Below are 22898 nucleotides of genomic sequence, written 5' to 3'. Positions count from 1 at the left end.
ATGTCAGGTTCGTGGCTGGAAAAGGGTTGTATTGCTATTGACGAGGTTGCGTGGAGAGGAGAGAGGCTCCGGCCACGGGCCTGCTATATAGTTGAGCGCGCGCTAGCAGGCGCCGGCAGAACTCCGGGCGCCGGAAGAACCCTCGGCCCGGGGATCACGTGACGTCCATGCACGTGATGATCCGAGGCCTCGATGACTACCAAGAGAATGCTGAGGAACGACGTGACAGTCTATTTCACCACGAGAGTAGGCTCCCTACAAATCAGGGCCGAATGCGACAATACAAACGTAACTTAGAAATAAGAGCTATCCCAAATATTTAAAATTAGCTATAGAGCACAACTTATAAAGTAATATAGCAGAACTCAATGTGCATGTTAAGTTTTAGTCGCTTGAAGTCCAAGTACCCCTCGTATTTTCCGGCACGGCGGGTTTTCCGGCACGCAGGGAGGGACGTTACCTCGCATTTGACCCGGCACGCACGGGGGGAGGTTACATAAAATAGATGAAGCTCTACGAGCTGGTATAATGACAGAGGAAACCTTAATGGGCAAAGAGAAACAACAACAAACCAACCAGGTGGAAACCGAAAACATTAAACGGTGATGATGTGCAGGAAAACAGAGCTCCAACATTCAGTCTCCCGCCCTTCTCCAAAAGTCACTATCATTGTCAATGTCGTAATCATCATAATCATCACTATCGTGATCATAGCCATAATCATCTCTTCAATGTCACTGAAAGACCTGTTGGAGCATAACTCTTCCACTTGTTCTTTTACGCTGATTGTCCATCCGTGGCTCTCCATTTCCCTTCTTATACAGGCACTCGGACCCTCCTCGTACACCTCGACAATGATCTCTTGTAGGGACAAAATGGCTCTGAATTGAGCATCAACCAGCGCCAACGCCTCAGCAGCGATATTGGGGCTGTCAAGTTCATCGAGCTCAAGCTCCGTGTTATTTGTGCTATTCAGGGACGTCGTAAGCGTGCTTAAGTTGGTGCATTCCCTTTGGATCTTCGCGAGAATACGAAGGCTGCCGTCCTGGATGGTGACGTCATGTCGGTCTAGAGAGCCGAATTCAGGAAAGTTGAGATAGATATGCCGAATATGTTTTGCGTTGTTGCACCCAACTTGATCGAGGAAAGCAGTTACGAGCTCAGAGTCGGGCACAGCGAGGTTGAAGCGATTCTGGGCGTAAAGCAGCGAGGAGGCTTCGCGGTGGACCGCCTTATTCACGAGAAGGAGCCCCGGAGTAAGCGCTCCGAGTTGGGACTGCCCAAGCCAGGGGTGGGTCAGACATTCAATGGGTTCTTGCAGCACTAAGAGATGCTCATATATGTTGTTGCGGAGTTCGCTGGGGAGGCTGAAGAGGAAGTTCGTCGACATGTTAGTGATCGTAGGCTGTTGATGCTTCGTCCGCTGTGAGATTTAGTCGACGCTTCTTCTGCAGACATTACATTCAGAGGCACAGAGGGGCGGACGATATCGGACATCTCGTCACATTGATGTCAGCAACGAGGCGCAGATCCTTGGCTTTTGGGTTATGTGACCCGATCTTGATAGCCGCTCCATATTTGACTGGTCAGATTTAGTCACGTGACCCAAAAGTGGCTGAAAACATTGTGGTACGAAGGAGCTCGTTTTTCTTGAGTCCTACCCTGCCACTATATTAGGCGAGGGCATAGGACTCAAGAAAAACCAGCTCCGTACCCTCTCTGCATGACAACAGGGCGGCTGCGCGGTGTTCATTTGCGGCTAGGTTTAGACGGGACTCGGCACCGCGTGAGGCCAGTCATTCGCCCACTGTTTCGCGAGATGCGGGGCCAAGGGATACGGAATGCTTGGCCACATGAGCGGCGTGCGCGGACAGCTATCGAGGTACGAGCTGGTGTTGTGTGCTGAGTGCTGGACACCCTCCCATCCCGTCTCCGTGATGCATGAGGCCACAAGGCTTGAGCCACACATTTAACATTCGCCTCTCACGCAATCTGAGATCGGCGGTGCCACTTGTCAAGACATTATTCCCGCCTTCTGTTGCATACATCGCCACCGCTGGGCCGAGGGGGGAAGGCAGATCAAACATGCGCAGCAGCCCACAGGCCCAGGCGCGTCTTCAGCCGTCTCCACGTTGCAGTGCCCACTGCGCACCCGGCCGGCTCGCTATTGGCCGGGCGTCACGATGCAGCGGCCCTGACAGACTCCATCTGCTCTCGTCGCCGAAGTCGGTTGGAGCCTTTCTGGTGGCGGTGAACAGTGCCGTCTGCCGCACCGACAAACGCTGCATCAACCTGCTGGCCGTCAAGCCACGGCGCTGGTCTGCTGTCTCTGAGGGCGCCCCTTCTACCGTAAAGGGCTGCCATTGCCCCTCGTCACCAGATCAAGACCATGTTGCATGCCTCGCATGTGAAGACAGACGTCCTGCATCATATCTACTCACCATCTCACTTAGTCACCAGCTTGTCTCCCCATTCCCCCCTCCGGTCTTCTCGCACTTGTCTCCGTCCCTCAACACTTCTTCCGGCCATTTCTCGTAGCGTCGGCTCAACTGCACACGACGTGGTGTTGAATATAGCGCAAGCGCTGGCTGCTGGGGCGGTGAAAAGAAGGCCAGTGCAAAAGGGTCTTGCCGCTACTACTCGACCAACCACGCTGCTCCTGAAGCATTCCTAGCACCGCGCCGCTTCACGATCGTCCTGGTCTTTATCCCACTGCAGCCCTTGGCGTCACGCGTGCCCGCTTTGCTAAGGACCGTTGCCGCAATTTGGCGAGTTGTTGGGCATATCCTATATAGTGGACCTGCCCGCGAACGACTGTTTCTTCTGTTGTGACATGGGCCAGACCCTGTCCAATCTTTTCCTTGCGATTATTGTAAGTTGTCTCTATACATGTGGGTGTACTGTCGAGTCACATCCGTCTGCGTGTACTTGTTTGTCACTGCTTGTGGTGCGTCAGGGTATATTCAAAATCTAAGGTTCATGATTCATCCTGAACCACGGAAACACACTTAGATATGATTCAACGCACCACAAGCAGCAGCAATAAAGTGCACATTTATCAGGAGCATATCAATTCTAACTCTTTCAACAGTAATGTCACGATAGTGAAGAATCTACCATCATGGCCGGACCTATTTCCGATACTTCTCTCCCTCTCAAACCACGAAAGGCAAGCCGCCACGGCTCAAGAATGCATCGAGCAGACAGCGGCTTCGTCGACTCGACCACCCACCGCCAGTCCTCCGAAACCACCCGCACAAGTCTCTCCAACGACTGGAAACGCCTATCCGAAGAGCGCTCTTCGCCAGCCGCGCCATCCTCGGACAAACTCGACCAACTCCTCCAAGCCTCCAAAATGAAGGCCTGCCCTCATTCCAGCAGCCGCCACAAGTCAGAAGGACGCAGGCCGTCCGTCGTCTCCTCCACCACCTCCAACTCGCCCCCAACCTCCAAACCACGCCACCGCTCCCGCCCCAGCTCGCACAAATCCTCCCGCCACACCCTCGTCATCCACCAAGCCCGCCCCCAGCTCCGCGGCTCCCAGACCATGCCGCCCCTGCCCACTCGCGACGTCGACGACGTCCTCGCCCTGCACCACCGCAGCTGCACCCTCTTCCGCAGCTTCTCCACCGCGCCCACAGCCCTACCATCCGCATCAGCCGTCAGCCTCTCCCCATCCATCAACGAGGACGAAGAGTACCCGCATGGCTACATCCCCGTCGCGCCGACGACCATCCACTGGACCTCCCCCAGCACCCGCCGCCGCGAGTACGCCGAGATCGACCGCTCGTGCCGCGGGCTACGCGGGCTGCTGGGCAAGATCCGCGGCGCGGGGTCGAAGCCGCCGCGGTTCTATGACGAGGCGGCGAGCGATAAGGGGAGTGTGCGGCGGTATCGGATGGACTTGCCCGAAGAAGACGAAGATGAGGAGGAGGAAGGGGGGTTCGAGAAGAGGGAGGAGGAGGGTGGGAGTGGGAGCATGGTGGGGCTGAGGGGGGAGAAGAAGAGGTCCGTGAAGCGGTGGGCTTGCTTTTGAGAGAGCATGAGAAGATGAGACAGGCATAGGACGGCGTTTTTGTTGTTGCAATGTGCGATGATACCCTTTTCCAGGAAGATCCGGATTCCTGGATGAAATGTTTACGATTTACGTACGGTGTTGGCTGGAGATGAAGGAGAAATGCGCATACATGAGCATCAGCGGATTTACTTTTTCGGAATTTCCTGCTGCCGGTCTTGCATTTTACACGAGTATGGAATTCGAGCATACTTTTAGAACAATATACATCAACGTCAATACTTGAACAGAGGCATTTCGATCTGGTTTCTGAAATCCCATATATCCACCTACCTACCTACCTAATCCTCAATACTAACGAATTTCAAACAATCAAACTTAGAGCGTATACACGAACTCCGGGTTCTCCTTGTCCGTCAGATCGAGCCACTCCTGATTCTCCAGCCTCTCGTACTCCGGCGCGTAGCGCACCTTCGCCTTCTTCTTGTTCTGGTGGATGCAGTACAGATGGATGAAGGCGAGGTCGAAGAGGCACACGCCCCAGCAGACGATGATGGTGACTTCGGCGGGGACGTAGCGGCTGTATTGAGCTAAATTAGCTGGTATGCTCGAGATGAATGGGTGAGTATGGGGGGACAGAGAGGGCACGTACGGCGCATCACTCGCGCGGAAGGTCTGAGGCCCAATGATATTCCCCGCGCAATACCCGACCAGATACATCGCCGCCACGGTCGTCTTCTTCGTATACCCGGCTACGTTTGTCGAGATCAGACTCAGGAGAGCCACGAACGGGGTTGGACTGGCTGTGGCGAGGTTAGTAATGAAAAATAATCCGCCTCTTCCCCCCCCCCTTTTCGGTTTTTTTTGGCGTACCTTGGGTAAGATAGTATCCAGCAAGCCGGCCCTTGTTGTTGTGCAGCGGTAGCGCGACGATCAGCACCATGCCGATGATCGCGACAACGAGGCCAAACGAGGAGATTAAGATGCGGTGTCCGAAGCGATCCCCGAGATACCCGCACACGATCAGGAATACGACTTCGACGGCACCGCCGGGCGTCCCGTAGAGGAGGGACTGCTGGGGCGTGTACCCGAACCCGACGATGAGCTGCGAGAAGAAGTTGGAGATGCCGCCGTTCGGGATATCAGCGACCAGCGCGTAGAAGAAGAAGGCCCAGCTCAGCGGGTCTAGCAGGGCTTCTTGGAGCTGGTACCACTTGAAGTGCTTGTTGCCCACGCCTTGCTGGTTGATGCGGATCCGCTCGATGGCGAGCAGGCGGTCTTCCTTGCTCAGCCATCGCGCGTTCATTTGGTTGTCGGGGATAATGAAGAGGAAGACGATGCCCATGCACATGGTCAGGAGGCCGGTGACGAGGAAGACGATTTTCCAGGGCTCGATGCTCGTGCCGTGTTTTTGGGTGCCGACTGCGATGCCGTAGGCGACAAGGCCGCCGAAGATCTAGTGGAGGCTCTGGTCAGTTCTGAAGCTGGTGCGAATCTAGAGGATGTGGGAACGGAAAGCATATGGCGTGCGGGGATCGTACTTGTGCGAAGCCATTGAAGGAAAACCAGATTCCCGTCCGAGTTCCTTGCTCTTTCTTGGTGTACCACTGGCTCGTGAAGAGGGCGAAGCCGGGTGTTACTGCTGATTCGAATACTCCGAGGAAGAAACGGATGGCGATGGCGCCGGCGTAGTTCTCGACTGCGGCGAAGCATGAGAGCACGAGGCCCCACATGATGATGTTGAAAGCAGCTGTGAATCATCAGTATATTATTCTTCAGTTCAAGGAATGGGTTCAATACTTACAGTACTTCCCAAGCGGCAGTCTTTGCAAAAGCCGATTCGTTGGATACTCCCACGCGAGGTAGCCAAAGTAGAACATTGAGCCAAGCCAGGAATACTGGTTGCCGGTCAAGTCGATTCCGCTCGTCAATTTGTCGTCGCTATGTGGTTTCTTGATGCCCATAATAGAGGCGTAGCTCAGGGTGGTCTTGTCTAGGTAGTTCAGGCCGTATACTAGACACATGATCTATTCATCATCAAATCAGCATAGGCCCCTATTGTCTCCCCCTCAAAGTTCGAGATCCCAATTCCACACAAGCTCCATGCCTTCACATTAACATACCGGCATCAAATGGCAGTCAATCTTCCAAAGCAACCGCTTGTTCGTCGCCTCGTCGATCTCCAATACCTGCCCCTCAAAACCTTGGAAAGCCTTCAGCGCGGCATCCGCATCGTGCGAGTGCTTCAGGATCGCTCCCGGGACAACGCTCCCAGTGCGGATTGCATCTACAGAGACGCCGGGGATGGGGTCGACGTCTTTTCCCCCATCACTTTTCTCGTGGGGTTTCTCGATTTCGGGGTCCATGATGGTTGAAACAGGAGATGAATGAAGTAGACCGGGACAAGAAGGGGTGGAAAAAAGAGGCAAGGGAAGCTTAGCTACTTATCCAATCACTCCATTGCGCAACTATAGCACGACGTTGCGATAAGTCTATACTGGGAGACGTGGACGTGATAAGACCCACCGTACCCTAGTTTCTGGGACACGCTTCTCTGACGGCATCGATAGACGGCACGGTACGAGCGGTAGTCTGGTAGCCGATCCCTCCAGATCGACGGTTGTGCTGCTTCGACCTGCAGAAGTCGTAGTATGTGGGATGACATCAACGCGGCTCTAGCTCCATTCGGCAGCTGTGACAGAGCGATTCGCTAGGGTCTTGATAATGGTGTTGATCCGGGAAGAAGTTCTTTTTTACGGTTAAACTGGCCAATGGTGTGCCAATTTTTGTGTAAGCTCTTCAGTAAAACTTGAAGTACTGTACATTGTTTGGATGAAATATGCGTTTTATCTAGGAGATGGTGGTGCCTAGTATGGATAATGACGACGCCTTGACGCCGCCCAAGGAACAGTAGTTCCGTATGTATAGACTTGTTTACATAGGGTAATGTTTGGCACTATACAAATTGTGTGCTGAGAAATAGGCATCGTGAGAGTGCATACCTGGCATGGCAGACGGAGCGGACGTTGTTTCACCCCCGCGACAATTTAGCGACGTCATTGGCTGCTCCCGAGCTGAGGTAGCCTTCCAACATTGCAACAACATCCTCAAAAGCGGCACACGACATGTCCAATTTCGACCCGAATGCCATCCTTCGGGGTGCCCAGCTCACATTAGTTGGAGGTGCGTTGTCCATTGAGAAGCCGCTCGGCTCCGACGATTCCTAACGGACGATATCCAGCACACCGAGCCCTTCAAAATCCAGGCCTCTTCACCTCCGACCACTACCGACAGGCTGCAATTGCTGTCGCCGCTGGCATTGCTATACGAATAATCATCGCAATTCCGGTACGATCCCTCGTCGACTTATAATCACAATGCGGCTGACGCCTGGACTGCGTAGGTTATTGGAGTCAGAATACTACTATGGATTCTTTCCCTGTTCATGAATTTGGACGCGGTATCTTGGGACAACTATGTTGTTGACGGCCTATACTTCCTAGAGCACAGCGTGCTCCAGGTGCCGTTCTTCCTCATGTCGATGATGCGATACGTTACTCCCACTCTGGACCGCATGTAAGCTGCCAGCCTTCCTCATAGCGAACACATGTTTAATTAAGCTCAGGTTCATGGATTCCCTGCAATGGGTTGACCAAACCTACATCCAAAAGCACAAGTCAGACAACCCTCAGACCCTTCGAGCGATGTACTACCCAAACCTCATCATGTACTCCACGCACGGCGACACACACGTGAAGAAGAGCTACAAGGCAGCTGCAATATCATTCTTAGTCAGATACGGAAGACGAGCGGGTATATCGTTGGCCATCTACGCGCTTTCGTTCCTACCATACGTGGGCCGCTTTGTTCTTCCAGCTGCAAGTTTCTACACTTTCAACAACGCTGTTGGCCTTACACCTGCTATGGTGATATTTGGCAGCTCGGTCTTCCTGCCCAAGCGCTATATTGTGATGTTTCTTCAGTCGTACTTTTCCTCGAGGAGTCTTATGCGCGAATTGGTAAGAACATCTCAATTTTAACAAATTCGTGGCCCTAACAGATCCTAGTTGGAACCGTACTTCTCACGCGTACGCTACTCCAAAGAGCAAAAGAAGCAGTGGTTCCGTGACCGCGAGGGGGTCCTCTTCGGCTTCGGCGTCGGCTTCTTCATCTTCGTCAAGATCCCGCTTGTTGGCGTCCTCATCTACGGCATCGCTGAAGCATCAACTGCGTATCTCATCACCAAGATCACGGAGCCTCCACCACCTCCATCTCAAGCGGAGCAGTTCAAGGAGAGAGACGTCCGCTGGAAAAACAAGCACGAATTCTTGAACCTACCCTTGAGTATGCTAGACGCGCACAACGTGGCAACGAGCGAGAAGGAACACTTTCCTGCGCAGAAGGTGATATCAAGACAGGAGTTCAGCTGATTCAAGACGCGTTGGGGACCTAAAAATGACGGGTGATGGATGAGTGATGATTGGCATACATATTGATACGGCGTTTTGACTTTGTGCATAGGTTTCGCACAGTGGAGTAGGTAAACTCCATACATAACCAATTAGAAAGATACACTGCCTCTACGGTCTATCAGAAGCAAGGATAAGGATTGATTCTCATGAACTGCCGGCATCATGGAGCAGACACCAAACGTTATGATACCCCGCTCAGCCTAGCGGGGTAGCATTCCTCGCTCCCTTATTTGCGTACAGATGCACCACTGCACGCTACGTAAGAGGTCTTTATCACTCGAGCTTATCGGAGCTCCCCTGCACAGAAGCTTCCCCTCTGGGCCAGATTGTCCCGTCTCCACGGAGGACCAGCTCCACCACGGGCTTATTTCTAAACCAAGCGGGCTTTGAACGTTCCCCGCATCTTCTACATCAATTGAACAATCCCCGTTATCTAATACTACTGCTTCTCTTTAATTGAGCTTTCAATCTTTCTCTTGTACACCTCCAAATAATTATACACGCTTTCGACCTTCACCATGGGAACGAAAGGTCTCCGTACTGCCGCCAAAGTCTCTCTAGACATACCAGCAGCAGAACAGCCATGCCTACACGTACGCTCCCTCTCCATGCCCAATCTCTTATTCTCGAACTAACCTGAACTTTTACAGAATCGCTGGCACCCAGACGGTCCGCCCCTTCCATCCCACCTCCCTCTGTTTCCCCCCACTAACCTCCCCCAGTCCCCTCGGCTGGTACCATCGCCAACAACGAAGTCGTCAAGATCGAATGCGTCGACTGGACCGGCGGGCAGATCGGGAACAACGACTCAGCCGACGACGTTAAGAATGTCGACCTGACAAAGATACACTACCTGACCGGGCCGTTTGATATCGAGACCGCGGAGCCTGGAGACGTACTGGTGGTGGAGATCCAGGACGTGCAGCCGTTCCAGGACCAGCCGTGGGGGTTCACGGGCGTGTTTGAGAAGGCGAATGGAGGGGGTTTCTTAGATGAGCTTTATCCGAAGGCGTAGGTTGCTGTTCTCTATTTAGTTAAACAAAGAGGAGGATAGTACACTACCTACTACAACAGGGAGATATAAAAGCATGGTGCAGAAGGAAAAGAAAGCTGGCCTTTATAGAGAAGAACATAATGCTGATAGAACCGGTGCGAGTTTAGAGCAAAAGCCATCTGGGACTTCGAAGGCATCTTCTGCTCCTCGCGCCACATCCCCGGCGTCCGCTTCGCCGGCCTCATCCACCCCGGCATTTTGGGCTGCGCGCCTTCGCCCGAGATTTTGGCAGAGTGGAACCGCCGCGAGGGCGAGCTCATCACCGCACACTCGCACCTGGATCGCGACGTTGCCCTGCCACCTAACCCGACGAACGTGCACGCCGGCAGTGCGAACGCGTCGCTGAAGGAGAAAATCGGGAAGGAGGGTGCCCGGACGGTCCCCGGCCGCCCTGAGCATGGCGGGAACTGCGATATCAAGAATCTGAGCCGCGGGAGTAAGGTGTATCTACCTGTGCATGTGAAGGGGGCGAAGTTCAGTGTCGGGGATTTGCACTTCTCGCAGGGCGATGGGGAGATTTCGTGTAAGTCCCGGATATAGATCATACTTTATTGAGGCGAGGGTGAGGCTAACGCATAGCAGTCTGTGGTGCTATTGAAATGGCTGGTGTCATAACCATCAAATTCAGCGTTATGAAGGGCGGCATGGCGCAGCTAGGCATGAAATCTCCCATCTACGTCCCCGGCCCCGTGGAGCCGCAGTTCGGACCGGGCAGGTACATCTACTTCGAGGGCTTCAGCGTAGACGAGCACGGGAAGCAGCATTACATGGACGCGACAGTTGCGTATCGACAGACAAGCCTGCGAGTGATTGAGTATTTGAGGCGATATGGTATGTTATTGCTACGAAAGGCGGGACGATGATAAAAGTACTTACGAGGAATGCAGGTTACGACGACTACCAGATCTACCTCCTCCTCTCTTGTGCACCAGTTCAGGGACATGTGGCTGGGATTGTCGATGTAAGAGATCTCTTGCTTTCAGGAAACCAACATTGCTGACTAGCTTACTAGATTCCAAACGCGTGCACGACCATGGGTCTGCCGATCGACATCTTCGACTTCGATATCTCGCCCGATAAGCCTGCAAAGAAGATGGATATGGGCGCTTGTGCAAAGGCTAGCTCATAGATGTCTCTGAACTTGTCATGTTACTGAGATTTATTCATTCGAAATATAATTGGTCACTAAAACCTTCTATCGAACGGTATAATACAATAACTCGTCTCAGATCCGTGTGCCCTTGTCTGTCGCTGCTTAAAGTTCCTCGATGCATTTGTGAAAATCTAAACTTTGTTGTTTGGATCAATCAGTAGTTAAGCTCGCCGGGCCGCCTTAGGCAGTAGCTGATGGAAAGACACACTTAGCTGTGCTGTTCGTCACTCCAGGTTTCTATGGACATATTGGAGCACCTCAAGCTGTGGCAGAACAGTGTACATGGATCAAATGACGACGTACTGTATACCATACAAAACTGTACTCTTATCTCCTTCCGCAAACGCCTGGCCCATGGTATACCCAAGCCCTCAACCCCCTTCTAAACACTCCGAACTCCAAGCTCCATAATGCGAAAATCCCAGCCGCTAGATCGCTGTCCCGTTCATCGTGCTTCATAACCCAGCCTAGAACGCCCAGCCCAATTCCTACAACAACACCATCCCCACCGCCACCCCAATCAACGAGCACAGCGCAACATCCCACACCCTCACCTCCCCCCTCCCCCAGCCTCCCGCCACCCTCTCACCCCCGGACCCCGACGCAGTCGGGCTCGCCGCACCCGTCCCCTGCCCCTTCTGCTTCTCGCTCGCACTCGCCGCCGCCGCCAGACTCGCACTCACACTCGACGCCGACGCCGCCGCCGCAGACTCAGCAAGGATGCTGCTCGTGGCAGCCGCGAACACCGCCGTCGCGGGCGAGAAGCCCGACGCAGCCGCCAAGCACGCCGTGGGCAGCGAGAAGTTGGTCGCGAAGACCGTCAGCGCCGTCTGCGCCGGCGGCAGGGCGACTTTGCCGAGATGCGCCTTGAAGTCGGCGCCGACGACGAGGTCGATGCCGACGGCGGGCTCGATGAGGACGAGGGGGCCGAGGTTGTGCAGCACGTCGTTGATGGTGGAGGCGGGGAGGGCGGTGTTGTTGTAGGTAGCTGGGAGCGTGGAGTCGGTCGAGTTGAGGGCGTTGCAGGCGGCGTCGGTGGAGGCGTTGGAGAGGGTGGAGATGGTGGCGGAGAGGGAGGGGAGGTCCAGGAAGACGGAGACCTCGGCGGTGAGGTCGCCGATGGTGTTTTGGGCGAAGGAGAAGCTAATGGGGATGGTGGGGCGGAAGGCGGCGGTTACGGAGAGGGAGACGTCGGTGGTGTTGAAGGTGAAGGGGAGGAGGGTGGTGGTTGGGACGCTAGGTGGTGTTAGAGAAGTAGGAGACGGGGAGGGGGAAAGTACGCACAGGCCTTTCATGTTGGATTGGGTTAGGTTTCCAAAGTTGACCTTAATGGAGGAGCCGGTTGGGGTCTGGTGGTATGGTTAGAAGGGATAGAATTGCATTAGGGGATGATACTGACTTCGAGGTCAAAGCCGTAAGTTAGCTCGACTGCACCGTTGATCGCGAACTCTATAGCAACGACCGCTTCGAAAACTATGCCAGCCTGTCCGATTCCTGGGATCTATGTGAAGTCAGTTCTGCACATTCGGCCTAACCAGGGTACAAAGGCAGTACTCACAACAAACCCTACGACAGGCGCCGTAAAAAGCGAGTGTTGAAAAGCCGCAGAGTGTGAAGGCTGCGAGCTGAGCTCGACATGCGCAAAGAAGCTGTTGAGTTGAAGCTCGATTGTTCCAGCTTGGATGATATCAAAGGCGCCTCCATCCCCATCGAGGACATTAAAGTCAAAGGTAAATTTTCCAGACGAAAGAACCAGAAACCCGTGCGTGGTGCAGTTTTTACACCCTATTGTGAAGGGTAATTGACTCAATGGGTTGTTTGGAATCGTAGGGAACGTAGTATCAAGTTCTTGGAATGAGAGGTCTATGACAGCGGAAGTAGCTGTTGATGCTGCCGTGGATGGCACTACTAGGGACGGTATAGCGGTAATATTCGGTGCTGAAGTAATGGTCGACGTAAGGGTATGAAGGCGTGTAGAAGTAGTATGGACAGTTTGGACTGCATGGCTCTCTGTGGTGGCGCTAGATGGAGACTCCCGGCGGAGCACACGATCGTGGCGACGAAACAAATGAGGCTCGTTGGTATGTCCAAACTCGATTTCGAACGTGCGGAAGGCCTCTTTGAATGGGGTCCGTGTGACTTCCATCACGAGTGATGAGCCGTCTTCTGAGACAGTCAAGCCATGCACTCTATTCGTCGAAAGACTTTGGTTAGCTGAGAAAGTACGCAAGGGGTATGCGATCTTACTTGAATATTGAACGCTCTCCTTCAGCATTGCATGTAAAGTGAGATGTGACTGCAAAGGCACCATTTTCGTGATGGCATGCATGTTTGGTAGCTTCAGCGTCTTTTGGCGAATCGAAGCGGAGTTCAATCGTAGACTCGGTACAACGAATATGGCTGAGAAACTGTTCGATGTCCTCCAAGACTAGGATTGGGGCTTCAGACTTGATTTGAACGGATGACACAAAGGCCGAACTGTCGCCGTATTGGTTTTCAGCTGTAGATACCGTGAGCGCATTGCTGAGAAGGAAATCCAATCCTTTCCTACCTTCGGCGTAACGGAGGTCGGCTGTGAATCTCCTTTGAATTCTCTGGTCTCGACTAATAAGATCCGCTTTCTTTGATACCGCCCTTAGTTGCCGGGAAGGTGGGCTGGAGTGTCCCCTTGGAGAGTATGGTACAGCTTGTATTGGCGATGGTGTTGAGTAAGCGCCACAATTCGCAATTAATGGAAGAACGAGTAGGAACAAGGCCCTCCAGCTTGACTTCGGCATGGCTGAGCGACAATACTAGAGCTCGTGACTCGCTCAAATTCGAGAGAGAACAGCAAAAGATCGAGAAGGAGTCTGAAGCTGGTATGTATATGTGAGAAAAGAATACAAGTATGAACGCTGAAATGCAACGAGAATGCTGAAAATTCAAAGGCCTGCTGCAATACAGATACACAAATGTAGATTTGGACTTTGAAGTAAGAGAATCCTACCGGTAAGCTGTATATATCAACCCCATCCTCCATACGGCGCAGCACCGCACGGCCTCCCTCACCTGCCTCATTCCGACGCCCCAAACACATCCATATGCGCAATCTCTGTTATGCTCAGCCGCGGGGGAGCGCGGTAAGCTGTCCAACGTCTCAAGAAGCCGGGGCTAGCTCCAAAACGGTAAATAGGTAGGCTGGAGGACGTGAGCTGCTACAAATGCCTGAGGCGAAGACCATGCATCACAGGGTATTGTTCGCAACAGAAGTGCAGAGGGGCACTGCCCTTGGCCGACTTCAAACAGGTGGTGCATGCCCAGAACGCATGGCTGAGCGGGATGAGCCCTGAGGCTTGGGGGCGGAGGGGAGGACCCTGGGGTTCGGAGACTTGCTGCCGAAGTGGCACGGTTTGAACATTGAATCCTTCACCATGGATGAATTCTTACTAGTTGGTAGGCTCTAGATGGCATTGAGATGGTGGTTGCTGCTGTGGTTGTGAGGAGTTCAAGCCATCGGGAAGTGAGTTCCACACGAGGTCTTCATAGCTTGCGACTACCAACAGAGCCTGGAATACCGATCGGTGAACATGAGGCGTATCAATATCTACAGAAGGATTTCAGAGCCGAAGCGGCGTCGGGCGTTCCCTTGTTCGTGGTGGTCCGGTACAGAGCGCGCTTGAGCCAGGTCAAGATTGGACGCTGTGCCGCAGGAGTGCGTTTTTCTGATATATGCATCTTCATAACATGCAGCGTACCCATCAAGATATCACCAACTTACTTAGGCGCGCGCGTTGAACGATGCTTGCGATGATTGCGCTGGCAGTGGAGTTGGTGGTGGGCGTGATGTTGGAGAGGCGAAGCTGTTCGCTCCAAGACTCAAGAGGCACGCAAAATGGTACCATCGTGGGTAGCTTCAAGATCTACAACGGTTTGAGACATGCCAATCGTTTCATCTCGGGGGACAAGGCATACACTGCACACTTGCAATCCTTATCCGCCTTGAAAGGCAGTGTCGGAGCGACTGTTTCAGCATGGTGTCGTTTGGAATACTTGTAGACACCGCTCCCATCCTTCGTTGATGACTGAAGAGCGCAAACAGGTTGCCAAAGGCGGATACGGAAACCCACAGCATATAATTACACCGGAATCTCATCTTCGATCAAGCACTTTTGAAGGCTGTGTCTGTTACTTTGAAATTGAGCTCGTCGATCAGAGCTAACGACCCTCGTTGTCTAATAATATCTACGAATGCGGGAGACGCGCATGTACAAGTTCCATGCTCCACGCAACCTACTATCCAAGACCCTGTGGGTATCTCTGTTAAAGAATACAACCCTAAGATTATTACAACCGAGAATAGGTGAAGGAGATCCCAACGCACGCTTTCCAACGCTGCATAACGACAAGGAATAGATTCGTACAAAACAACCGTTACATGAACGCTCCTGGACTCCCACGTCCACTCTTCTCAATGTCTTTGCCGTGTGTCGTGTCATATCGGTCATCATCGTCAGTGTCGTCGTCTTTCTTCTGATTGCGTGCTCGCGGCTCGAACGCAAACTGGGGCAAACTTGACCCCGATGGTACGGTTTCTAGCCGGTGGCCTCTTAGGTCTATGAAGCCTTCTTCTGTGTCTGAGTAATCGGGCGGCGAACCGCCATAGTCTGGAACGCCGAGCAAATTCTGAGAGTCGCCCTTGACCAGACCAAGGCGCTCCTCTTCCGTTGTTCCATCAGTGCGTGGCGTATGGTCCTTGCTACTGGTCCTTCTAGACGAGAAGCTCAATGTACCTCGAGACGTAGGTCGAGCTGATTCACTTCCTTCTCCAGTGCTTTCCGCCCTGTTTCGATGGAAGACGTTCTGGAACGAGAACTGTCTCTTGGCAGTATGTGGAGGCGGTCTTGGAGGGGCTAAGCTATCTTTTGATTTCCCTTGGTCCGCCTCAACAACGGGAGCCCAGTGGATAGCTGGCTCATGTGGCTTGTAGCTGGTGTCTTGTTGCATGTCTCTTTGCAACCCGGCTGGTAATCCATAAGTATGGGCTGTTGGGATATCGGCGGACCCTGGGGGGCGGTCCTCATCCTTTGGGAAGTGCAAACCCTCCATTGGGAGAGGAGATATAGGCTGATGTGATCCAGATTTGCCCCTAGATCGTAACCGGGTAAAGAAGCCGGGGTGAACGTCGTCTTCGTCACTCATAACAGACTCATTCTCGTTGGGAAAATGGGACATTCCCAAAGGCGGATGTATAGTCTTCCGCCGCTGCAAAGGTGATTGTCCGGGCTCTAGGACGGTCTTGCGCCTCCGCAGGCCGTCCCATTCGACTTGTTCGTTCTCTCCAATCGGGGCCATGCGTTCTTCTTGTAGCTTCTTGGCCTCCTGAACTTGTTTCTCTTGTCTCGCCACTGAAAATGAGCGAAGAATAGCGCCACCTCCACGGATAGTGTCAGCTCTAGGCTCGTACTCCGGTTCTTCTTGTTCGGCGACAGTTCGGACTTGATCAAGATCGCCCTTGAAGACAGCCGCGTCAGGGACATCTTTGGCGGACTTGGAGAGTTGGAGTAGCACAACTCCGGCGCAAATCTGCAAGAACCCCATGATTACAGTGGAGATACTCGCTGCCGTGCCGTGGAAACCCTGGAATAAGACCGCGGAGGTGACGATGGTTGAGCTGGTGAAAAAGACGTAATATGTAGGAGTGACAAGGGCGGCATTGAAGAGATTCAGTGCTTTCTGTGTCATATTTAGCAAGCTTTTCGATACATGAGGGCAATAGAGCACTTACGTTCAAAAATATGATCTCTGTGACTAGGGTTGAGATTACGAATACAAGGAGGACATAGATGAACCATTGGTTGAACTGGGCTTTCCCGCCAGCTTGCGCGACGATAGCAGCCCCAAGGCCTTGGGTAGCCACGACGCTCAAGCCTCCAATGAGACTGCAGATGCTGAGATATACCATCATGGACTTCTTGCCGTACTTCGGTCCAAGCCATAAGGCTATAATGACACATGCCACGATAGTAACTCCGGCATAGCTGAGAAATCCTGGAGTAATAACAAGCTTCTTCATGTCCTGGATGTCGGAGACTGCCGACTCCTCCGGGGCATTGACAACGATGACGACGGATCCGATGATGCAGTTGAAGCAACCAACCTTGCCAACGAAACTCAGACGCTCTTTCAGAAAGATGGCGGACAGTATAGTAGTGACGACGACAGACAAGGCTCCGAGGGGAGTAACCAATATGGCATCCACGAAGGCATAGGCGGCAAAATTGCACAGCTCTCCGATTATCATCAAGGTCATGCCAGACCACCACCAGGCGTTCTTGAGATATCCATAGCCCTCTCCTGCCTCCTCGTTATATTTCACATTTGCCTTCAACAAGCCCATCTTCTTCAGCACAAATGATACACCAATGAATAGGCCCGAGGCTACGGCTAATATTAGGCCAATGACTTTGTAGACGGGGGGCCGCGGGGCGCTGTCGGATGCCCGCGCAGCCAGCGCAACCAGGTGCGCCGTAGTATCCATGGTGGAGAGCGTTGGCGCTCGGAGGAGGCCCAGGGTCGGCAAGGCTCGAATCGAGGGGGTTTGGGTCTAGGAAGAGGGTCGAGGATCGAGGATGGCTTAATGCAACCACAAAGCGAGGGACAAGGAGGGATAAAATGCAATCAAGAAAGGTTCAACCGCGGCGGAGGCATGAGTAGCAATTGGCAAGGCTTCAGCTGAAAAGAGGAGTGCGCGAGTGGCGTATATGGGTCACGCCGGCCAAGCTTTGTGATTAGAATGGACGCTGTTATGGGAATGTAGAGACCCGGCAACGGCGGTATTGGTGTTTGCGGCAGTCGAAGTCAAGCTGGAGGAGCGCAGAGGATGGCGAGGCAGAGGAGACGGGAGGAGGCAATTCGGACGCAGGGCTGCTTTCGGCTGGTGGCAGCTCAGAGGAGCTCGTAAGTCGTGGTGGAGGTCGAGACTCGTGGCTGGCGCGGGGATGAGGCGCAGCAGCTGGGTAGGTATGCAGGCGGGTGTTGGCGGCGATAGAGGTGCAGGAGGCGAGAAGGGCACAGGAGAGGCAGCAGAGAGGAGGATATACGGCGCAGAACAGGACTTGGTTCGCGGCGGCAGCGTGTTCCAGGGTGGCCGTGAAGCTCTGTGCTCGACTGGTTGCTACGAGGAAACGGCACAACGGTGCAACGTGCGTTACGGCCCCAGCGCCAGGGACGCAGAAGTTGCAAGTTGCGCGTCAGCCAAGAGTCCATCCGTCGCCCGACGTCTGAACACCACCGAGAGGGACCTGGGAAGACACCATCGCCATCGTCCAGCCGCCCGAAATAGACAGCCAATCCCTCGTGCAGCCGCCCACCGTCAACGTCAATGGCTCCCGCCGCGATCGACCCCGACACCCGCCACCATGGCTCCGACATCTTCGCCGCCAGCTCCATCGCCGACATCCACCAGACGCTGGCCCACCTCACGCGCCAGGAGGCCTCGGTCGCCGAACGCCTCAACACCCTGATCGCCTCGCAGAAGGACCTGTCGCGTGAGCTCGGCCGCCTCGATCTGCTGCGCGCCCACCTCGGTGCCCAGGCCGTCAACACCAGAGCTATCAGCAATGGCATGCTCTCTGGTGCGGCCTCTACCGCCAACCGCATTTCTGGCGCCGTCAAGCGCCTGGACCACGAGCAGGCCAACGTCAAGGCCACGCTGGAAGTCGTTGAGCAGGTGGCCGAGCTCAAGTCGTGTGTGCTGGGCGTCAATGGCTCAATGGGTGCTCCCCAGGACTGGGAGACTGCCGCTGGGTACCTCAGTCGAGCCTCCAAGATCCCTCCAGAAGTCATCAATGGCAGTTTTGCCGAAGAAATAGTTCCCACTGCTGAAGTTCCCGACCCTCCGCGTGTCACCCTGGATGCTGCTGCCGAGTCTCTATGTGGCCTCTTCCTGCGTGAATTCGACAAAGCGGCCACTGAGGGAGACGGTGCCAGAGTTACTAGGTTCTTCAAGCTCTTTCCCTTAATTGGACGATCCGATGTAGGTCTCGATGCCTACGGGCGTTATGTCTGCCATGGAGTAGCGTCGAGAGCCCGGACGAACTTGAACTCCGGCAACGCTGCGCTAAGAAGAGATGGCTACTTCTACGGGAACACACTAACCAAATTATTCGAACACATCGCCCAGATAGTCGACGGCCATGAGCCCCTAGTAGAGCGCCATTACGGGACAGGCATGATGGTAAAAGTCATTGAGCGTCTCCAGATCGAAGCAGACATTCAGGGCGGCATTGTTCTCGATACCTGGCACGACGAGAAGATAATTGACAGGAAGCTGACTGACATCAAATCCTACGCTTTCTCCTTCCTTGTGCAGAGTTTCCTGCCTGCGCCCAAGCCATCCGCAGGAACCCCTCGGTCCAACTCACCCGCAAACGCTGCTGGTCGCTCGAGCGAGGATGAGGGTGTAGATATGAAGGAAGTCGACAGCATTCTAGGCGAAACAGCATTGATGCTAGGGCGCTGGGCTCTTTATTCTCGGTTCCTAGCCTCGAAATGTGCTGTAAGTATTCTATTCAACACGGCAGCCGATGTGTGCTCATTATTTAGACTCCTGAATCAGACATCACGCCTGGCAGTGACCCACACGGACTCAAAATACCCCCTTTCCTCTCGACTAGCAATCTCTACAAAAAGGTTTCCACCCACTTAATAGAGCCCTTCAATATTATGACGACTTTCTTCTTCCGACGCTCTGTGGAGAAGGCTTTCCAGCTTGATGAATCTCCCTCTGATCTCAATTTGAACCCGAATAAGCCTTTGGGTTCGAATCCGCCGTTCATCACATCGGCCGTGGACGATGTCATGTACATCGTAAATCAAGTATTGCAGCGCACTCTGTCCACTTCTCAACGCTCAGTCGTCGCTAGCGTTGTGCCCACCATTGGACGTGTTCTAGGATCCGACTTCGTGGGCATGATCCAGCGGAAAATGCGAGATGAAAGCTACCCAAAGGCTGTGATACAAGGCGCCTTGCCTCCTGAGGACAAAGTAATTGCATTTCTCATACTAGCCAACAACGTTGATATCGCAACAGACTACATCAAGAGAATCGTAGACCAACAGGTAGGGCCCCGTCAAGGCCCTATAGATAACGCGTCCGAAAAATCGAGTTCCCCGCTAGACGACCTTTTCCCCTTTGGTCACGACGCGACCTTTGTTGAGCACACTCTCCGGTCCATGGAACAAACTTTCTCTACCAAGGCTGGCGAACTCCTTCATGACAGCATCCAAGTCACATTCCACCAAGTTCTCAAGCCTCGCATTCGACCCATTCTGGCTGAAGCCTTCCGCGATATCGACTACGCGCCCAGCGCTACAGAAGATCTTCATGGGAACCGCGATGGTGACGAATGCCCCGATGGCGACGATGCTGATCTAGTAAAGTCACGATTCGACCGCGGTTGGGGCGCCTTGATTCGCCCGATAAAGCGCATTTTGACACCTGCCAACTTCGACCGCCTGCTCACATACGCGATAGATAGACATTTAAGCGGCGCCTTAGAGAAGCGCATCCGAAGTTACTATGGCCGTATCAATGAACTCGGCGCGGTCCGTCTAGAGCGCGATATCGCTGGCATTGTGAGCGCGGCGGTTGCAGGCGGGAAATACGGGCTCCGAGACTCATTTCTCAAATGTACACAGATGACCATGATTATGAATATGGAGGAAGACGAATGGGAGGAGGTTGTGAACGAAGAGCCTGGGAAAGAGAGCGGTGTTGCATGGGTTATGGACTTGGAGGAAAGGAAGAGGGTGAGAGCTCTTGTGAAGGAGAGGGTTTGAGCAAAAATGGCAGTCAAATTAGATGTTGGTCACCGCGTATTCCGCCTCGGAGACCAGATGAGGAACATACCAGATGGGATTTCGCAGCTAATAACATCCGGTGGACCGGCTCCTATTTCTGCACATGTCGACTTAAGCCTATTCCAAAGTTCTGATTTGGGGTCTCATAGACTTAACATGGTAAAAAATGGTAGAAGTTAGGCTCTAGGAAGGTATAAAATTCAGGACGTCGTAAATCGAACCGGAGAATCAGGTCAACTTTCATACCGTTGAGATGTATGAACGGGAGCCGGTCCGTCCGATTTTCACTCAATTTGAGCGTAGCAAAATTCGAGATCATGAATCATAGGGTCCGTCCAACGAATTTGACCAGACCTTTGGATGCTGGAGTTCCTCCTTAGCACGTAACTGCTTTCAAGATTGTTTTTCATGGCCTGATTCACGAGCTCCGACAAAAACATATCAAAAACGGGTGTAGATCGCACGGACTGGCTCCTGTTTATACATCTCAACACTTTGTAATCTTCCCCAATTACGTGTTCAGATTTAGTGTCTCATGGACGATTACCCACATTCATGGCCCAATTTACAATGTCCGGCAATAGTGTGTCAAAATCGAGTGCAGATCACACGGACTGGCTCCCGTTTATACATGCAAACACGCCGTATTGTTACCTAAATCTACTGGCCTGATTTACGGCCTCCCGCAATGACATGTTGAAACCGAGTGCAAATCGCACGGACTCGCTCCCGCTGGTGCATCTTAACACATTGTAATCGTGACCTAAATCCATATCCTGATTTACAGCGCCCTAGCCTTTGCATTTCAAAATGCGAGTGTTTTCAGCCCCATAATTTGGACCAAAACGACCTACATTTCAGATATAGAAATTACTCCCACTTGTCCATCTCAGAGCTACTCTCTTATCATCAGCAACTTACCGTTGATGTCGAAGCCCTCCGATATCCATCACGTGGACACAATCAAACCCCCAAACCAACCCACTGAACCAAGCCGATCCTGTAAATCCCCGTTTCACCCCCCACCACCAATCCCCCTCCCAACCCGCCAACCCTCAAATCCTCAAACACGTCAAGCTCCCAAAACCCTGTATCAGAAACCCACAGCCCCGTTTCATCAAAGCATTCGCCTCGCCCCAAATCGCAGCTATCTCCCCGCCTTATCAACCCCCTAATCCGATAACCCCCAACGTACTAACCCACACACACGCACCCCAGCCCTACGCAACCACCACCGATCTCCAATGCCTAATCTCAATCTCAGTTTAACAAATACCCATCGTAAATCTGAACCATATTCCCCCACCGGCGGAGGCCCCGACTCCCCCCCATTTACGTATCGTGTGATGAACCCTGATCGGTGAATGGGGTACATACATAGAAACAGCTCATATCACACCACTACAACATGAACACGAGAGCAATGCTTCCCCCACCACCTCGAATCCTTCAAGGACAAGATGTGCATTAAACGCGACGGGAGTAATGCAACAGCGGGCGGCGTCCACATGCCGAGATGCCGGCTCGCATGCGGATATGAAATAGAGCCTCTTAGAGATACAATACAATACAGCCTTTTCCTCCGTCCGGGGCGACCCAGCCGCTAAAACCAAGCCACAAAACCACTGTAGAAAGGTTGCATTTCCGCACGCTTCCAAAGGGGGGATGGGGAGGGGTGAAATAGTAACAAACCCCCTAACCAATCGATATCACAGCCACTTCAACATTCGCCCGGAAAAGGAAGGGTCGACCAGGGTTCGTCGACTCAGGGTTTCCGCGATAGCTCATCGGCACAGAAAAGACAGACCTTGTGTGCATAGTTACAATATGCGGCCGCGGAGTGCCTTTGCAGAAGGGCACGAGCAACGAAAAGGCACGGGCCTACGCAGCGGCATCTGGGGTCCCGCGAGCCCGCTGTGGCGGTTCTGCCGGCGATTTGCAGGCGCGCGCACGGCCAATTGGCTATGGGGAAGCATTTGCGGGACATGCAGGAGGGTCTGTCTTTCGCTCCATCAGGAGCTGCAAAGCGCGGAGGCGTGAATTGGGGGGGAAAAAGAGGCGGTGTCTGGCGGGCAATTCAGGGCGGCGAGCTTTGCCGAAGGCACAGGTGCCACATCGACGAAAGAGGGGCAGGGTCCTGGCAAGCGTTTCGATTGGGGGCCGAGTGGGAGGGCGATCTTGTAGATCGCGTCGGCGACTTGGGAGTGGTGCTGAGTGAGCTAGCAGGCTGAACGGTGAGGTTGTGGCGAGCGCATCGAATGGCCCTGATGCGTAGCTGGGCGGTGTGTTGGGTGGGTGGGTAGCTTACTTAGGTAGCGAGGGATACGAGATACTGTACTTCGCCATGCTAGGAGCTTGGAGTTT

General features: G+C 53.4%; 8 protein-coding genes across 8 annotated transcripts; 4 read left to right on the top strand and 4 right to left on the bottom strand.

The window, feature by feature from the left end:
* Positions 1-459: 459 nt before the first annotated feature.
* BDZ99DRAFT_70906 (uncharacterized protein) lies at positions 460-1482 on the bottom strand. Its single transcript, XM_033728838.1, has one exon. The coding sequence runs from the start codon at positions 1388-1390 to the stop codon at positions 596-598; it is 795 nt and encodes a 264-aa protein (XP_033574954.1). The 5' UTR covers positions 1391-1482; the 3' UTR covers positions 460-595.
* A 1639-nt stretch (positions 1483-3121) lies between these two features.
* On the top strand, positions 3122-4036 carry BDZ99DRAFT_478497 (uncharacterized protein; the record flags this gene model as incomplete). The annotated part of the gene is made up of 1 exon (XM_033722175.1): positions 3122-4036. The coding sequence occupies one exon, from the start codon at positions 3122-3124 to the stop codon at positions 4034-4036; it is 915 nt and encodes a 304-aa protein (XP_033574953.1).
* Positions 4037-4214: 178 nt separating this feature from the next.
* Positions 4215-6253, bottom strand: BDZ99DRAFT_70806 (membrane transporter). Its single transcript, XM_033728837.1, has 5 exons — positions 5820-6253; positions 5557-5765; positions 4889-5471; positions 4668-4818; positions 4215-4595 (listed from the first exon to the last, which is right to left on the bottom strand). The coding sequence occupies exons 1-5, from the start codon at positions 6037-6039 to the stop codon at positions 4394-4396; spliced, it is 1365 nt and encodes a 454-aa protein (XP_033574952.1). The 5' UTR covers positions 6040-6253; the 3' UTR covers positions 4215-4393.
* Positions 6254-6761: 508 nt separating this feature from the next.
* On the top strand, positions 6762-8629 carry BDZ99DRAFT_70753 (transmembrane protein UsgS). The gene is made up of 5 exons (XM_033728836.1): positions 6762-7198; positions 7257-7363; positions 7419-7591; positions 7641-8034; positions 8083-8629. Exons 1-5 carry the CDS (start codon positions 7141-7143, stop codon positions 8443-8445), a joined length of 1095 nt encoding a protein of 364 aa, XP_033574951.1. The 5' UTR covers positions 6762-7140; the 3' UTR covers positions 8446-8629.
* A 376-nt stretch (positions 8630-9005) lies between these two features.
* BDZ99DRAFT_522587 (Acetamidase/Formamidase) lies at positions 9006-10670 on the top strand (the record flags this gene model as incomplete). Its single annotated transcript, XM_033725714.1, has 7 exons — positions 9006-9080; positions 9138-9156; positions 9210-9498; positions 9649-10064; positions 10124-10372; positions 10429-10502; positions 10554-10670. 7 exons carry the CDS (start codon positions 9006-9008, stop codon positions 10668-10670), a joined length of 1239 nt encoding a protein of 412 aa, XP_033574950.1.
* A 351-nt stretch (positions 10671-11021) lies between these two features.
* BDZ99DRAFT_500259 (uncharacterized protein) lies at positions 11022-13471 on the bottom strand (the record flags this gene model as incomplete). The annotated part of the gene is made up of 7 exons (XM_033723709.1): positions 11022-11161; positions 11284-11930; positions 11979-12043; positions 12094-12195; positions 12253-12883; positions 12942-13194; positions 13246-13471. The coding sequence occupies 7 exons, from the start codon at positions 13469-13471 to the stop codon at positions 11022-11024; spliced, it is 2064 nt and encodes a 687-aa protein (XP_033574949.1).
* Positions 13472-14851: 1380 nt separating this feature from the next.
* BDZ99DRAFT_464883 (DUF803-domain-containing protein) lies at positions 14852-17087 on the bottom strand. The gene is made up of 2 exons (XM_033720430.1): positions 16459-17087; positions 14852-16406 (listed from the first exon to the last, which is right to left on the bottom strand). The coding sequence occupies exons 1-2, from the start codon at positions 17068-17070 to the stop codon at positions 15105-15107; spliced, it is 1914 nt and encodes a 637-aa protein (XP_033574948.1). The 5' UTR covers positions 17071-17087; the 3' UTR covers positions 14852-15104.
* Positions 17088-18054: 967 nt separating this feature from the next.
* On the top strand, positions 18055-20513 carry BDZ99DRAFT_522584 (COG4-domain-containing protein; the record flags this gene model as incomplete). The annotated part of the gene is made up of 2 exons (XM_033725713.1): positions 18055-19230; positions 19278-20513. 2 exons carry the CDS (start codon positions 18055-18057, stop codon positions 20511-20513), a joined length of 2412 nt encoding a protein of 803 aa, XP_033574947.1.
* Between the last annotated feature and the right edge of the window lie 2385 nt (positions 20514-22898).

Source organism: Mytilinidion resinicola, assembly GCF_010093595.1.
Source record: "Mytilinidion resinicola strain CBS 304.34 unplaced genomic scaffold BDZ99scaffold_13, whole genome shotgun sequence".
NCBI lineage: Eukaryota > Fungi > Ascomycota > Dothideomycetes > Mytilinidiales > Mytilinidiaceae > Mytilinidion > Mytilinidion resinicola.
The sequence above is the reverse complement of the archived record's forward strand: the minus strand, read 5'-3'. Positions and strand labels throughout refer to the sequence as shown.